The sequence below is a fragment of the Perissodus microlepis genome, chromosome 23 (assembly GCF_051167445.1).
Source record: "Perissodus microlepis isolate ML-2025 ecotype Zambia chromosome 23, ASM5116744v1, whole genome shotgun sequence".
NCBI lineage: Eukaryota > Metazoa > Chordata > Actinopteri > Cichliformes > Cichlidae > Perissodus > Perissodus microlepis.
In genome coordinates, this window is record NC_140482.1 from 19,449,174 (window position 1) to 19,466,379 (window position 17,206).

General features: G+C 39.5%; 1 protein-coding gene across 7 annotated transcripts in view; it reads left to right on the forward strand.

Moving 5' to 3' along the window:
- Window positions 1–1,738: 1,738 nt before the first annotated feature.
- LOC146361221 (protein Shroom2-like) overlaps window positions 1,739–17,206 on the forward strand; it is a 42,122-nt gene continuing 26,654 nt past the window's right edge. For 3 of the 7 annotated variants that reach the window (XM_084921302.1, XM_084921304.1, XM_084921303.1), the window contains exon 1: window positions 9,655–9,797. In XM_084921302.1, the coding sequence (XP_084777428.1) occupies window positions 9,736–9,797 (62 nt within the window). In that variant the 5' untranslated portion in view covers window positions 9,655–9,735. The other 4 variants (XM_084921307.1, XM_084921306.1, XM_084921308.1 and 1 more) reach the window with 3 other exon arrangements.

The following is a 17,206-nucleotide window of genomic DNA, read 5'->3' on the forward strand; positions in this document are numbered from 1 at the left end:
TACATGCATTTATGCTGTTAAGCGACTTTCTGAAGACTCTGTTCTCCTGTTCTTGTGTCAGATATATACTGTAAGTTTAAAAAAATACTGTAAACATCTAAAGCAAAACTGGGTTGTTATGGCACTAATTTTTAGTCTCCGCCACCTCCTCGGGGAGATTTCTGTGTTTTTAGCTGCCAATCAGACGGTGAGCATTGTTGTTTTTTTAGAGCTTTGATCTGAAAACTGCTCGATGAAAGTTTGGTTGTAATACTTTTTTCAGTTTTGCAGATGAACAGTAAGAGGTGGAATTTATGATGTGAATGACAGTGGTGGAAAATCAGTTGTGCTTATTGCCAGCTCTATGTCCTTTCATTATTGGGCTCTTTCAGAGTAGCTCGAACCCTCCTCGGCTCATCCTCTGTCTGAAACAAGCAGTTTTGACTCCTACCCCTGAGTTTATTGTGCCTGAGCTGACCATATTAGGGATATCTCCCCCCCTCTATGACATCACACAGAGCCAGTGTAGAAAAAACTCAGGAGTCTTTCAAGCAGTCTGAATCCTGGATTTTGGCTCAGAGCAAGGACTTGTACATCCCCTGACCTCGTGTTTTGTTTTGTTTTTTACTTTGCCCATGTTTAGCCTTGACATGCATTTAAACAGTTTATATAAACAGAATAACTTTCAGCCTCCTTCCATGGAGAAAGTCATTGACTGGTCCAATAGTGTGTAAATAATCAGGAAAGTTTGGCGCCGTCAGCCAAAATTCAAGCATGAGAACAGAAAGCGTGACTTAGCAGGGAGGTTTCAGCTCAATTTGAAGCCGCGTGCAGATGTCCTGACTGTTGTTGTGCTTCACGGGGGTTTCTGACCCAAACGTCTTTGTCCCGCTGTTGGAACAGAGCGTCCACGGGTGACACATATCCACGTGGGTGACTGTGCAGTGAACTGAAGTAAACTCATCACACTTATTTAGTCTCTTGTTAAAATTGCATAGGCAGGTGGCAGGTGCACTTAACAAACAAAGATGGGTTTTTTCCCCCTGCAAAAAGCATGCTAACTTCCAGCTCTGAGTTTCCCACTTTGAGGTCTAAACATCAGGCTGTGTTGCTGCATTTGAGGACCAGAAATGTGTGAAACTCTACCTGCTAGTTTTTGCGTAGTCTTGCTGATGAAGAGAGACACACTGAGCTTTTCTTTCTGCCACACTTGGTCTGTAAATGTGGGTTCATTTGTCACCTTTATTGTAAATGATATCCAAAATGGAAGACGACCTTGAAAGAGTATAATAAAATAGCGTATCTTGAATAATGTAGAGTATTGTTATTAATCACAGATATTTTTTTTCCCAAAATCATAAGAATAAAATGATGGAATCATCTTTTTAAAACAAGTTGTTACAAACCTAAATATGCAAAATAGTCTGCAGTTAAAACTCTCAATGAGCTGTTGCACCTGGCTGATCGAAAGGAAGGATGGAGCTAATAAGAGAGTAATCACTTAAATATTTACTTCATGGCTAAGGTTTAAGAACAGAAAAGGAAACTTGCAGATTTAAAGTAAAAAGAAAAAAAAAAAAAGAAAATCAAATATTTGTGGTGCATTTAGGTTCAGTCAGACGGGTCAGTAAACGCCAGCAAATGTCAGTAAATGAAAGGTTCGTTGGAGAATGAAGTTTACAGCAGCAAGTGAAGGCATCAAACGGTGAGACGCCGCCGCTAGGGGGCGTAGTGACATCATAAGACAGGTGTAAGAAGACCGAGGGAGAGATGATTGCGAGTCTCTGAGGACGGTTGAAGTTTTCTGAAAAGCTGCAGCGGTTCGAGTTTCTTCAGGTTAAAAGAAAAGACTGGAGAAAGAGCGACACCATCACCTGCTGGAGGCTGTGGAGAGAAGGTTCGTTTACAGTAAGTCAAAGGTGTCGAAATTATATAAATCATAAAATAAGGGTTAAATTTTCAACTTTCTTCAACTTTAGCTCATTTTAATTTCTAATACAATCATAATTGATTTTTATCTGCCGTAATATGGTTAGTGGTGTTTTCACATTTATATAGTGGTAAAACATGCGATATTTTGTATATCTAAAACATATTTAAAAACATAAAGAACATAAGGCTGATTGGGGCAGTTTATCTGACATGTTTGTCAGCATTTGTAACACTGAAGATGCTGCCTGTCAATTTAAGGTTGTATCATATTCTATGGGGGTGTGGCAACCTGGCCACAACAAGCTTTGGTTGTGTGTTGTTGGAACAGCTTGTTTTATCACTGATTTAGGCTCTGGGTAAACATTTCTAAGACACTTTAGTATTAAAGGTTTAAAAACCATCACTGAGCAGGGTTTTCAAACTGTTTGGAAACTGCTGGATGAAAACAGCCTTTTTAAAAAAAACAAAACAAAAAAACTAGATGCTTTAATGGTATTAACACTTTCCCCCCCAGTAATACATCACATTCACTCTCTTTAAAAGGTTTTCAGTGTAAATCATTAGCAATGACAATTTTATGACTTTATCATAAAACTATAGACTGTATGTAAAAGATGGTAAGATGGTAATTATAATGTTAATGTTTACTTACTGCCATGTTGGAGCCAAAGTCACCAAACGTCAACAAGTGGGTGATGTGCTAAGTTATCAGCTAATGCTAGCTTGGTTAGCAAATTGCACCTATAAACTGTACAGCTATAACACATAGACCCATTTACCTGCTAACCAGTTTCAGACATTCTCAAACTTCACAAATAAAATCCATATTATTTGGCCAAATAACTTCATTAAAATGCAACAAAGACACAAACAGAGTCCAGTGATCCTATTCAGTGGCTAGATGTAGCCTAGCAGACAGCTAACAGCTATTTAATTATTGCCGTTTGGCTCTGTAAACAGGAGCACCTCCAGAACATTTTCATTGAGGTGGCCATATGGGGGCCAATAAAATACAGGGGAGCGGTGACGGGAAATTGTGAGGGACATATAAAGTGACACAATACGAATGACAAAAATTGTTTATGCAAAAATAAATAACAAGTTAAGGTTTCAACTCATTGTACGGTGTCTTCCTCTCACTTATCCTCACGTTTATCAAAATTATTACCAACATAGGACATCCTTGCCCAGAGGGGGCCAACAAACTTTGTGGGGGTGGCCCGTGCCCCCCCCCCCCGGCCCCCCTTGGTGGTGCCCCTGTCATTAAATGCTCCGTCTTTCCTTAGAGTGAGCTGGTGTTGATGGAGCTCACTGAACCAGAGGCGTCATGCATGCTGTGGACTACAGAGATGACCTGAAGCTCTCAGCAGGGGAGATGAAGTGGTGGAGAGAGGTGGACAAATGGAGAGGGACAGTAAAGGAGAAGAATGTAGTGGAAGAGGAGGACAAAGAGCTGGTGGAGGTGCTGCTCCAAGGCAGAGCTCCGTGGGGCTTCACACTGAGGGGAGGCACTGAACACAGAGAACCCCTGATCATCACAAAGGTAACACGCAGAACTTTGTGCTTTTTGTACAGTGATTTAAAAGAACATGTAATCATTTTTTTTACTCATTAACCTTATTTACCTGTGAAGGGCAGATTCAGTTGCCCGTCTCTTGCCATCAGGATTTAGTTAAACTGAGTAGTGTCCAGTTTGAGCCAGAAAGGCATGGACCGATCGTGTATGTGTTTGTCAGATACATTTTTAGGGAGGAGAGTATTTAAATGAATAATAAAAACACAACATAAAGTTAATTTATTGCAAATTGCACTGTAATGAATGCAGTAAAATGTCTTTTTTTGTGCGTGATTACAATAGTTATTGCTAGGAGTGTTTATTCAAATGGAACAACAAACGTCGATGGTGTTACCAGAAAGATTTGGGAGGACTGGCACTACAGATAATTGTTACACTGGGTTTAAGTGTTTCAGGTTTTTAACTATGTTTCTGCCTCCAAGCACATCTCCATATCCTTTCTCAGCAGTGCATACACACAGAGCTCTGCAACATCACAACTGGTAGTAGATCGGTTACATATCATATTACTATAGTTTTTAAAATACAGCTGTTGATGGGAGTCAGACACATCTGAAGTTTTTTTAATTAATGTCTGAAATGTTTAACCAGATGTTCAAATGTGTGGTTTGAACAATACATTCCCAATATACTAGCTAGTAAAACTAATTATTCTTATTTTATGAATGTGCAGTGCCTAAATAGGAAATGAATGGCTAAGCTGTATGTTGCATTTACCCTCTTGAGTGGAGTGATGTGTTATCAAGGAGTGTGTGGACATTTAGCGTCACCCATTGTAGCTGCATTTAAAATATGATTTGATTAAGAAAAGAATCGAAATAACAGTTTCGAATGCATAATTTGTACATCTGTTAAACTTGACTAAATGCTAACTTGTTGGTTTTTAAGATTTTTTTTGTTATTCTGTTTAAATAATTAGTAACCTATTCAGCAGAAACATCCATTTTCTCTTCAGTATTTCATAGTTTGCAGTATTTACAGTAATAAACACCTGCAAGCCTCACAGGGCATGCAGAAAACACATGCATGTGACACAGTAAGAGTGTTTTCACAGTAAGAGTGTTTTCTGATGGTCAATAATGCTTACATTCTTCGGTACATCTTCTAAATGATTTCTGGTATATTTGGAGTCAAAATTTGTTTTTTAAACCTCTTGTCTGCCACACTTAGTAACTCTGGCTCTTAATTTTTAAGAAATACTTTTGTATATTGGCTGTAGATATTCAACGCATTGGAGAATATGTCAAACTCTTGTGTCAGAGCACATTTGCAGTTTCCTTGCACTGTAACGGGTAATATTTGAGATTTGGAATGGGAAGGATGGACTAATGAACAGGAATCCCCTCGATCTGTTTCATTTCAGTTAGATGTCTGGTGCAGAATTTAAACCCTGTCTGTGCCTGAATCATTGGACTTTAATTAGAGCCGCTGAAAGCAGTGTGAGATGTTACACCTGAGGTTGAAATGTGCCCTCAGCGGTTGCAGAGTAACTTAACTTCAAATTACTTGGAAATTTAGGGTCATATTCCTGAGAGCATTGAAGCTTTTGTCTGCCTGCTGATCAGCGGGGCAGCAGCAGCCTTTTCCATCTGCTGCTGCATGAAGAGGTACATCTCAGGGTACCTCAGATTACAGGTAGCTCAGGGTTTTAATATTAATCAGAGGACTCGGGTTGCAGCCAACACAGGTTCTCCTGGATAATGAAACAGTTTACTGAGTGAACCATCCACCTGAAAGATAAAAGAAAATAGGAAAATATAAGTTGGTGTGATGCCTCGTGTTTCTGGGATTTTTTTTGCTGGTTCTATCAGGTGGTTTAATCATGCATGTCTTTCTATTGTTGCCTATGAAATAATAATAATAAGTCTGTACTACAATGGTAAACTTTATCCAGGGGATGGTGCCAAAGGTGCAGCAATGTTCAACCAAACCATAGATGTGTGTAAAAGATGGACGTTGCTCGTTGTAATGGAGAAAGTGAAGGTGGAGCAGTCATCAGATACACAGATGTTCTTTTTAGACAAAGTTTGAGTTCAGTTTGTCACACTCTCTGTTTAGACAGCTTTGTGTGTCAGGTTTTGTGTTGGTGCTCTGATTGGTGTATTCCTGCAGGATTTTTTTTTTTAACCTTAACATACTGAAGATAACATATTGAAAATTTCAGCGCTGAGGTGTAGAGACTGGTCAGTGTATTGGCCACTGAGCTAACATGTATTGGCTGAGTGATTGTTGAGTGGTTGCTGACTGTTGCCAAGTGAAATTGGTAACATAGAGAGTTGTTTGGTTTGGTTGCTAGCAGGTTGCCACTGCCACCCAGAGTTTACATAGTTTGAAAATTGAAAAAGTTTAACACAGACCAAAAACAGAGATTGTTCACTTTCAGAGTAAAGGTAGTCTGTTGCAACCAATACATGACAAAAGGTGCAACTTTTATTTTGAAGGCAAACAGTTTCCAGTTTGGTTTATACATTTCACAATTTTACTACCACTGAGTCAGCGTCTTCCATGGAAGCTACTGCTGACTGAAGCGACCTACCAGCAACCAAAGAGGTATATTTAGTTGTGACTAGTTTCACCCAAGTGACTGCAACCTTTGCCAAATGTAATAATGGTGAAAACTAAAAGAGATTTTCTTGCTTACCAAGTGATGCATTTAGTGATATTGTGATTCTGTGGAGCCATAAAAACACACACAAGTTTGGGTCACAGAGTGGCCTGTTATTCAGTAACTTGTGTGTTACCCTCGTGTTGCCCAGGTGGAGGATGGCAGCGTGGCTGCGGCGGTCCGTCTTCAGGCTGGCGATGAGATTGTGAGTGTGAACTCAGTTCCCCTTAGTGGCTCTCGGCAGGAGGCCATATGCCTGGTGAAGAGCTCCCACAAGACCCTGACCTTGGTGGTCCGAAGGTACCGTTACAGCAAAAATGGCAGATACTTCTTTATATATATATATATATATATATATATATATATATATATATATATATATATTTTAATATATTTTTTTATGGAACAAAAGAGGAACTTTCTTAGGATTTGGGGGGGTTTATACCAGTTTTTGCTATGTTTGACTGCTTTCTTGGCTTTCATGTGTAGCTTGTTGGGGCTGAGCATCAGCCAGCCGGTCAGCAGGAGTTCAGCAGGAGGTCAGAGGTCAAAACCACAGTGCCGGAGTCTGACGGTATATATCAGAAAGAAAATGCAGACACAAGTAATATGTGGTTCAGAAGCACACGTTGTCCCCTGAAAATGCTAAAGCCCTGCAGTGTTTCTTCTACAAACACGAGCTTGTGGGATGGAGACGAAGGTCGGCTGCAGCCTGACAGTCTCTTACGTGGGCCTCTCGCTGTTTGTTTGCTCCCAAGGCTTAAACAAAAGCTGGTATTGTGGAGGCAGCAGGGCTCCGGCCAGTGCTGTTATTCCAGAGCACAGATAACCACTTGTAAATTACACCGAGAGGACCACCAAACGCCCCTCCCTCCAAACTTCTGTCAAGCCAGCTCAACTGGGAGATGGTAAGAGACCAGTTTAACCTGCAGGTCAGCAGCTCATCAGATTTCTAACTTTTGAAAAGTCTGTAAATGTTGCTAACAGTAAAATGCAGACATGTCAGAAATGAAAATTGTCTGAATGAAAAATCCAATGATCCAAAAGCAACACTAGAAGAGTGAATCAGCGTAACAGGCTTCCAAACAATAACACGAACTCAAACATAACAAGAACTAATGCTCAAGATGCTGAAATTATAAATCAAAAACTCGACCTAACAATAAAGAAAAATGTTAATTATTATTATTAACCTTTATTTAACCAGGAAGATCCCATTGAGATTAAAAACCTCTTTTTCAAGGGACTCCTGGCCAAGATAGGCAGCAGCAAGTGTCTCACAGTTACAGAAATTACTCAATTAAACACAGGCAACATCTAATTGAAACAGTTGCATGTTATGGACTTGTCCTCAAGGATTCGTAGTTTAGATTTAAAAGCACATAATGAAATGAATTCAGTAATTTTCCATTCGTTCTGCAGTTTGTTCCAAGCCGAGGGTGCTAAATGAACAAAAGCTCTTTTACCAAATTCAGTTCGGGCAAATGGAACAGAAAGCAACAAGTAACCATGCAGACGAAGAGAATACCGACCAGCATGTTTCATTGTAAGCAGGGAACATATATAAGAAGGTAGCAACCCAAGTATTGCCTTATATATAAAACTGTATAGATGAGAGTTCTTCCGACTTGCCAAAGCAGGCCATCCTACCTGAGAGTATAACTCACAGTGGTGAGTCTGAGATTTACGGTTAGTGATGAACCTCAGAGAAGCATGATACACAGTATCAACCATTCAAAGACATGAGCTTTGTTTTGTCTGCATTGAGAACAAGTTTAAGCTGAAGTAATGAGTGCTGGACAGCAAAAAGGGCTTTCTGCAAGGAGTCAATGGCTTGGACAAGAGTTGAACCACAGCTGTAAATAACTGTATCATCAGCAAGATTGTTTATGTAAATGATAAATAGAAGAGGACCTAATACAGAGCCCTGTGGCACTCCGTTGTGCACTGTAACAAAGTCAGAACATAGACCATCAGATTTTATGCACTGATACCTATTATTGAGGTAGTTTGAGAACCATGCCACTGCTCTGTCAGAGAGTCCCGACTGGAAGACTCTAAGTTTTAAAATACAACGATCAACAGTGTCAAATGCTTTTGACAAATCAATAAAAAGTGATGCACAGTGTTGTTTCTTATCAAGTACAATAGTAATATCATTTACCACTCTCATTGCAGCTGTGATAGTAATGTGATTTTTCCTAAAGCCTGATTGATATTCAGATAAAATGGCATTGGTGTGTAAAAACTCCTTTAACTGCTCACACACAAGAGCTTTAAGAACGTTGTCCAGCACAGATAGATTAGATATCAGTCTGTAATTAGTTAACACTGCTGAGTCGCCCCTTTTAATAGAGGAGCAACAAAAGCTGATTTCCATACTGAGGGAATTTCATTCGTATCCAGTGTGAGGTTGAAAAGTGTTGTGAGAGGCTCTGCCACAAGAGGAAGAGTGAAGCAAAGCAGAATAATAATATAATAAATGATCATATCAGCATAAATATATCAGCACAGACAAAGTCCAGAGGTCCAGCTCAGCAAGTCTTATTAGTGACGACTGCTTGTCACAGCTGTCAATCAAACCAGTCATGCCAACTTAAAGCCTCAACAAAATACCCCCAAATTTGTTTTTTTTAAAATGAACTCCTGTACAGTTTGTATGAAGGTGGAAAATGTCCATAAAGACGAGGAATGCTTGTTGTACCAGGTTGTAAACATGTTTATTTCTGCTGTAAAGTTGGACTATTTAACATGGGAGTTCACTTTGGGAACAGCCTCTAGTGGACATCAGAGGAACTGCAGGTTTTCACCCTGGCGGTTGCTGCTTAATTTTTTGATGAGCATCTAAACTTTAATAAAGATGCGATATGCCTATAGACATAAAAATGAGGACTCATAAGAAGAGCTTTGTACAGTTTTGGGTAAAAGTATTTGCACCTTCTTGATTTCTTAGTTTTTCCATATTTGTCACATTTGCATGTTATTAGCTTTAGGGGGCAATTTCTTTTTTACACAGGCCCAGGTACATTTTTTAGGATTTTTTTCCTAATAAATGAACTCATTTGCCAAATATTAACATTTGTTTCATGACTTAAAACATGTAGGTGTATAAATATGCAAAAAAAAAAAAAACCCTATAAGAAATCAGGAATACAAATACATTCTCACAGCGCTATGCATGCGTACAGATAACCTTTTTGATTACATGTGTCACCATGTCCTGTCCTGTCAGAAGAACATGCTCGTCTTCTTGCTTGCAAATGGCAACAGAGTCTTAGAGCTTGAATCCAATTATTCCCTGCAAAGCCACAGCGTGGTCCCAGCTTTGCAGAGTGGGTTGAGTCAACAGGAGGGAAAGGTAGACTGGTGGTGTTTCAACAAGCTGCTGCTGGGAAGACCTTTAATCTGAGTGGGTTAGAGAGCAAACGATGGGCTCAGAACAACAAGACGACCTTTAAAGCTCTCTGAGACACCGTTGAATTGCCGTGGGAGCTCCTTCAGTGCAGGCGTCCTCCCCTGTTTGCAGGAGGAGTGGTATAGTCCATGTTGCCTAGGTGAGTTGACACTGCTTAGTGGGATAGGCCGTATCAGCAGAGCCCATTGTTTTCAGGGGCTTTGGCTACTCAGACTCCTATATGTGTGTATGTTTCCACTCTCTGGACATGTGTGGTTTTTAGAAGATAAAGAGAAGATTTCCACTCCCAGGTACTTCCTCTTTTCCTCTCTCTCTGTTTCTGTCTTTTTTCTTCTGCCTTTTTTACTTCATCATCTCTTCTGAGTCAATCAGTTGGTTTCCTCTCAAGTGGGATTAAATCAGGAAGTGGTGAATAACTTTGAGATAACGGCAGCTTTTCTCTGCCTAGATGATATATAAAGGTTGAGAAGCTGAGGCACATTTTACCAAAGCCTAACAAATAGCTTGAGGGGAATTTTTTCTGTTTTCCTCCATTTCCTGCGGATTTGCACTGAGGTGGAAAGAAGGTGGATGGCATTAATGCACGTAAATCATATCTGTGTGGGTAACTGATTCTCCGCTTTAGCGGATATGCTCGTTGTGGATTTAAGAGGCCTGTAATGTGTGTGGAGTCTTAAACCTGTTGCTCTCTGTTACCACAAAGATAAGTAAGCTGTTTTTTCGAGCCTGTGTTCACGTTTGTTGGCAGGATTTTAGAGGAAAAAGGACATTTTTGATTTTACAGGGACTTTCCAAAAACCCCATCCCCTGACATTTATATAATTCAAAGTGAAACTGATGTGGTGTTTTAAAGGCTTATCGTTAGCTTAAAATGTTAACAGATTTGAGAGCCTGTTACACAGTTCTTAGATTTTAAAAGCTGCAATGATACAAAATGCTAAAAAAAGACACCCATAAAAAGAGAATGAAATCAAGCGCGTCTTCAGGGATTGTTAGATGCTGTTGGAAATAAATAGTACATAAACATAATTTTTTAGGAGACTGGTTTGCTGCTTAACAGCTGGAGTTGAATGAAAGCTTCTGAAAACAACTTCAATTCCCTCTGCATCTATATGTTAATTTCCTGGGGAAAGCTTCAGGTTTCAGAACATTTTCCTCACTTTACACTAAAACAATATTTATGCCCAAAGTGCTGACTTTTAGTAATTTGATTACATATAGTGTGAAATGTTACATTTAATGGAAACTGGTCAGATGAAATTTACTTGATGGTCAGTTTATAACAAGCACATGTTCCTTAATGATTCATTTTTTAATAAATAGCCTTTTGATTTTATATATTAAGTTGTATAAAGTTATATTAATTAGAATTATTGCTTTGTGTTTCTTGAGACTGAAGTAATGTTAGTGAGCACAGGATCACAGCGGTGTCCTGGATACAAACATAATACAAATATCTTTGTGGACTTTGTTGTCTGCAGTTTGCTGTTGTCATTTCAGCCTCCTGGACTCTTTTGCTTCGCTTTTTCATCTGTATTCACATTAGACTTTAAAACAAAGCAACAAAGTGCTGAGCAATAATAAAGACAACAAACATGAAAACTTAAAATAGTAAAATGGAATTAATTAAGCAATTTCAGATTCAATGCAACGGGGGAAAAGAAGGAATAACTGGCACATATACACAAGTATAGTAGCAAGTATATAAAATCAACCAAAAAAAATAATTACTATGTTAAGTAAAGATTATTTATTAAGTGTTTTTCACAGACAGCCACAAAGTGCAGTACACACAAAAAAGAGTAAAACAAATGAGAAAATTAAGTGCCATAGTAGCTAATGTACAGAGACAGTAAGACACAATAAAATAAACAGATCGTTAAAAGTAAATAAATAAATAAATAAATAAATGATGATGATACTACTACTACTACTACTACTACTACTACTACTACTACTAATAATAATAATAATAATAATCATCATCATCATCATCATCATCATCATCATAATTATTATTATTATGATTATTAGTTTTAAATGCCCAATAGAAACCCTGTTTAAACAAAACAGGAGTGCAGAAAGTCAGCTAAATAGTAGTAGCTAATGGTAGTGCTAGCCTGGGTTCCACACACTGAAAGGCACTGTCTTCCCCAGTCTTTAATTGTGTACGAGGAACACTAGCAAATTCTTAGCCTGTGAATGAAGAGATTTCCCAACAGTTGTAGGGCCCAGACAACAGAGGCTCAATCACCTTTAGTGACTAGAAGAGCCTTTGGGACTGGTCCAAAGTCACGCCAGAAGGTCTCAAGCAGCATCCGGGCTCAAGCTCAAACTAACAGATAGGAAGTGAAGGCTGCAAGGACTGGTGTGTTGTGGTTGTTCCTTGTGCTACGTGTTTAAAAGCCTGGCAGCAGCATTCTGTGTGCCTTAGGATAACTGATAACTGGATCCTGTTTAACATATTCAGGTTATCTTGCCTTTATCTGGTTTCACTTATCCTAATATTGATAATCAGGCTCAGCGGTCACATGAAGATCATTATCAGCTCAATGATTGTGTTCACATGAAAGTGTTAAGTTCAGGTCTGCTGGGAGCAGAGAGGCTGATTTTTACAAAGGAAGGTAGAACCACGGTGTTAGAAAAGTGTGTGATGCTTCTCAGTATCACACCTCTGTCATGAAGGCGCAGTAGAGTCTGACAGTAGTTCCATTAAGACGTTCAGCTCCATCCACAAAGCTCCATTCTTCTACACCAAAAAAAGAGTTGACCAATGAGACTTGGCACGCATGTACATCTTAAAACCCCTGAAGGTTCTCATCTATGTAGTTTTTATGATGTTGCTTAGCAACCACCCGCAAAACTGCTACATTTGTAGCCACATTTTGACTTTACTGCATAACAAAAAGATCTCATTTAGACCCACAAAACTTAGATAATGTGCCACAGCCTGGCAATCACCTAACAGAAGTAACAGCAGAACCTCAACATTGCACAGGACCCATCAAAAAACTGGCTAATTATTATACTGAATCACATTTTGTCACTGCTATTAAGTATATCAGTTTGCCAACAGCCTGAAAACAAATTTTAAAAAAAGCTGTAGCATGGGCATGTAGTAGTAGAATTAAATTGTATATTTATTGTTAAAGCTCATTGTAAAGAGTAAAAAGTTTATCTGATCTGCTGTTTTCTGGAGATTTGATAGATCAGCAGGACGCGATGTCATACTTACTAATGCCTAAATTTGATCAGGTTAAGACTAAAATTAGGTTGCTGGGGTTTTTGTAAAGATACTTGAGACTGTGACTCTGAATTAGTCAAAATTGAAGATGTTCCAGATGTTTGGTGATCCCGTATTTGAACAAAGTTTTTGCATTTTTCTCGGCACTGCATTCGATTCCTCTTCTCTTCTCTTTGTTGTTCTTTTTTTTAAAAACTATTTCTTTGTTTCCCGTGGCGGGCAGTGACACATCGATAAGCCCAGCTGTGATGACGCTGGCACTTTCTTTTGTGTGGGCAGCGTTCACAGCTCAACGGGGGCGAGATCAGCCCCGCAGACGGCCGCTTGTTTGGGTTCCAGTGTCAGCAAGATGGTGAATCAGCAGCATGTGAAAGGGTGAGGGAGGAATGGAGTGACACAGGGAGTGGTGATGTCATATGAGTGATAAATAATCAAACATTTCTTGCATATGTCAGTATCCTGCTGTGGGTCAGCTAATTAATTACAAATACAATGGTTTGCTTGTTTTGTTGGGAAAAACAAAAATAAATTGGGTACTGAGCTGTCTCAGTTACAAAGTTGAGCTTTTTAAAGAAGCTATGCAGAAGGTTCCCTGTGCAAATACTGACACTTCTGGGTATGATGCATCAGGGAAAAACATGTGAAAAAAAATCTTCTGCCTTTTTATTCCCCGAGGACAAGATTATTATGAAACAGTGCTAAAAAGCAGAAACTGAGGTTTCGAAAATAGAAGAAACTGCAGTTCCTCTAGTGGCCACTTGGGGCTTGATTCAAGACTCAAGTGGCCGCTAGAGTCCCCATAGTTGAGACGTCCATCTTTACAGCAAAAGTAAATGTGTTTCCATCCTACTACAAAAAAGATTTTAATCTCTAAGTTTTCCCTTTCATAACATCTCTGAGCAAGGTGAATTTTATTATAACTAATTAATTAACAACAGTACTGAGAGCACACTCGCCCATAAAATAATTAAGTGGAATTCAAATGTTTATTTTACCACTCTGTGCACTAAATCCCAAGACTCATGATTTTCTGGAGCATTAATCTTACCTTCGCAACAGTGTTGTATTTTTATGTTCTTTATAGAGTTTTATCACCATTTTACACAATAATGTCTCTGATTGGAGTAGGTGGTGCTCATAGGGATCATTTATGCAGAAGAAGAGTCACATGACACGTGAAATCCCCGTTGTTATGTGAGCGTGCACAGAGCCTGACGTAGAAAGCGTGGCTTAACAGAAAAAGTTGATAACCACCTTCATGATACCTGTTATCTCCAACTGTGGTTTTAGGATTTGCCAAAACAGCCTGGCTGTGTTGCTCTTCCTAATGTGCACCTCGGATTTACCTCCAAACAACATCCATGCATGTCTGGTATTTGTGGGTTCAAACACTGCTATAATTGAAGGCTCACATGTGCTTTTGCCAGTTTTAAATGCAATGCAGTCTAACACATGTTGTGAATCAAATATAAAGATCAGACGTGGCTCTGCTTTTCTGACTTTTTAAATCACAAGTTGGACAATAGTAGATCGTCTGGGTCTGAATTAGCTGTGAAATTGTTTAAAGTTAAACTAACTGGACACATACATCAGTATTGGTCAACCTAGCAAATTAAATTAATGGTGCATTCATCAAAAGCTCCCATAAAAACCTGAAACCCATCTTTACTGTTTTGCCTCGTTGGCCTAAAACAGCAAGAATTGGAGTAAAGATCGGCTCTTGGAATAAAAGCATATACTCACTGTATGGCTATAGCTAAGCAGCCTCAGACCTTTGTGTGGTTCCTGTGGTGTTTTAAAGTTGGCGTATCAAAACTGTTGACTTGTGTGAATGTTTACAGCACAGTAACTGTAAAGAAGTTTATTTGTCTCATTTTTAGAGCAGCCGCATATTTAAGTGAACGTGATAAGGTGGGGGATTTGAACAGTAACATGCCTTCACACACAGTTTTTAAACTGCTGCAGAGCTGTCACCGTCTCCTCCCCCTCTTTGGAGGAGTTATCTCAGGGTGAGGCAGTCACTCAGCCTCTGCCCCCTCAGTCTGACATTTGCTGGTATCTCTGAAAACAGATGTGGACCTGGGCCAAACATTCCTGTCTGTGCAGCAGTTCCTGGGAAGGACACTGAAGGAGATGGTCAGCAGTGGGGAAAAAACAAGGGTTGTCTGAGAAAAACCTTTCACAGAAAAATGTGTTAGTTTTAGAGGTTAAAACCAAGAATGTTTTTGAGAGGTTGACATGAGCCACTGATTTCTAGACTTTTTGACCACCGTGTTTGATTTTATTGAGCCAGAAGTGTACATTTTTGAATGATCACTGGCTCCTGTCCAGTTGGGCATTTTAGCTTCAGATACTACAGGGATTGACTCCTTTTTAAAGACGGCCTCAAGTGGCCACTAGAGGAACTGCGGATTTTGGCACTGAAGTTTTTACTCTCAGCTAAAATTTAGTGGCATGTTTTCAAAGCACATCATCCAGGTAGTGTCACATTTTATGACCTGAATGGCTTAATCCCACCTTCACATGATCGTGCTTGCTCTGTCTTCATTTACTTTCCCAGCAGCCTCAGTGGCTCTCTGCAGAGGCAGCAACTCCCAGACCAAACACTAGATTACAGCAAGGACGCTGGACAGGACAATAACTCCTCCTCCCCTCCATTTTCTCAAATCCCCCACTTTATAATCCTCAAGGAAATCTCCTCCCCCGTGGAGGAGTGTGTTTGTGTGTGTGTGTTCAGACTGGGAGCAGCAGGAGAAGGAGGAGGAGGAGGAGGAGGCAGTAGCTCTTGAGTCATGGGGTTGTCAGATTCCTCTGGGTGCTCGTCTCCATCAGGCTGGTGGGAGTACTCATGTTTAAGTGCGTCTTTTTTTGTCCTCAAGTGTTTTTTAAAAAGAAGCGGGTGTGGAGAAATGGAGGGAAAGTGCGCACTGTGAACCAAAACTATCAGCTTACACGTACACATGAAACAACCTGTTTCATGAAGCTGGTAAGTTACAATGTTTAGTCCTTCATTAATATCATTGTTTAGTTAAAATAATAGTCCTGATTTCTGCATGGTGTCAGATAGATCTGAAGACTTGCTGCTGTCTGGAGCAGGTGTGTTTTAGATATGTATAAGTTTTTGACCTTCTAAGCCTTTTTCGACAGATACTTGGGGATTTTATTGTAAGTTTGAGCATTTCTTTCAGATGCAAGCTCCCTTTTAGGTCATTGAAAGCTGACCGCCTGAAAAAAAAAAAACGCAAATAAAATCCCTCCAGGGTACACAGACTTTTGGAAACAGTGACAGAGATACCTGCGTTTGCTTCATGATGTTGTCACACTGTGTCCTCCACTGGCTCCAACTAAGCAACCAACCCTCTGCTTCCTCTGTACATCATGTGATGATGCAGAGATTATTACTGAAACTCGATGAAATGCCGCTCGGCTCTGAAAGGTGCTGGAGAGAGGATTCAAATACGGGTTACAACTGTAAGCAGAGTAGTAGAATTAGCACTGAATTAGTGGTGGGGACAATTTTGAGCAATCAGAGAAAGGGTATAAATTATGACCATAGTGGGTTGCAAAGCAGCTCGCAGAGGCAGCAGAAATGGTTTTCACACTGAAGCAACTTAAAACTATGAGATATACCAATTGAATATAAAGAAGATGACAAGTACTGGCACTGAGATCAGCTGACGCGTGCTCTATACTAGGATAAAGGTAATGGTAAAGTTCAGAGTTAACAGCAGATACACGTTATTAATAATTGAGGAGATCAGAAATAAATTGCTGAATCTGTTTCAGTCATTTTTAATTAATTAACAACATGTTATTACAGGAAAGCTTTCATTCAGAACTATCTCACTTCATTCCTAATGATCTATTACACAGTGCTGTGCAAAAGTCTTGAGCCAATCATCTTTTCTTTATATTTTGCTTCCAAGGAGCCAGACTTTCTTCTTTTTTTTTAAAGTCCCCTTGAGGAGTGTTTCTTGGGACATTGGCTGCTTTTTCACTCATTTTCAGTCCAGTCCTCACACCTGACCATTTTCATAGGAATATTTTTTGTTTGTAAAGCCACTTAACTCTGACCCATGAATCAACACGACAATGATCACAGACACGCGTCAATGCTCGGATGGAAAACACACAGTGGAACACTAGCATTCATGGATCTTGCTTTTCCTAGCAAATAAAAAAATAATTGAAGGCTGGTTCGAGACATATGCACGGCACGGTCTCTAATGATTAACATATGGTCATAATGTGGACTCGTGGTTATCGTTGTGACTCTATTATTTGCAATAGAAGTGACAGTATCAGAGCGTCACAGCTGGTTACTAAGGGACTGAACTCTTTGTTTGTGTAACTGTTGTAGCACCTTTATTGCACCCTGTAAAAATCTTATCTTAAAGCATCAGCTGTTCTGTTTCTACACTGACTGCTAACTTTTGCAGATAGTGTAGCCTTAGT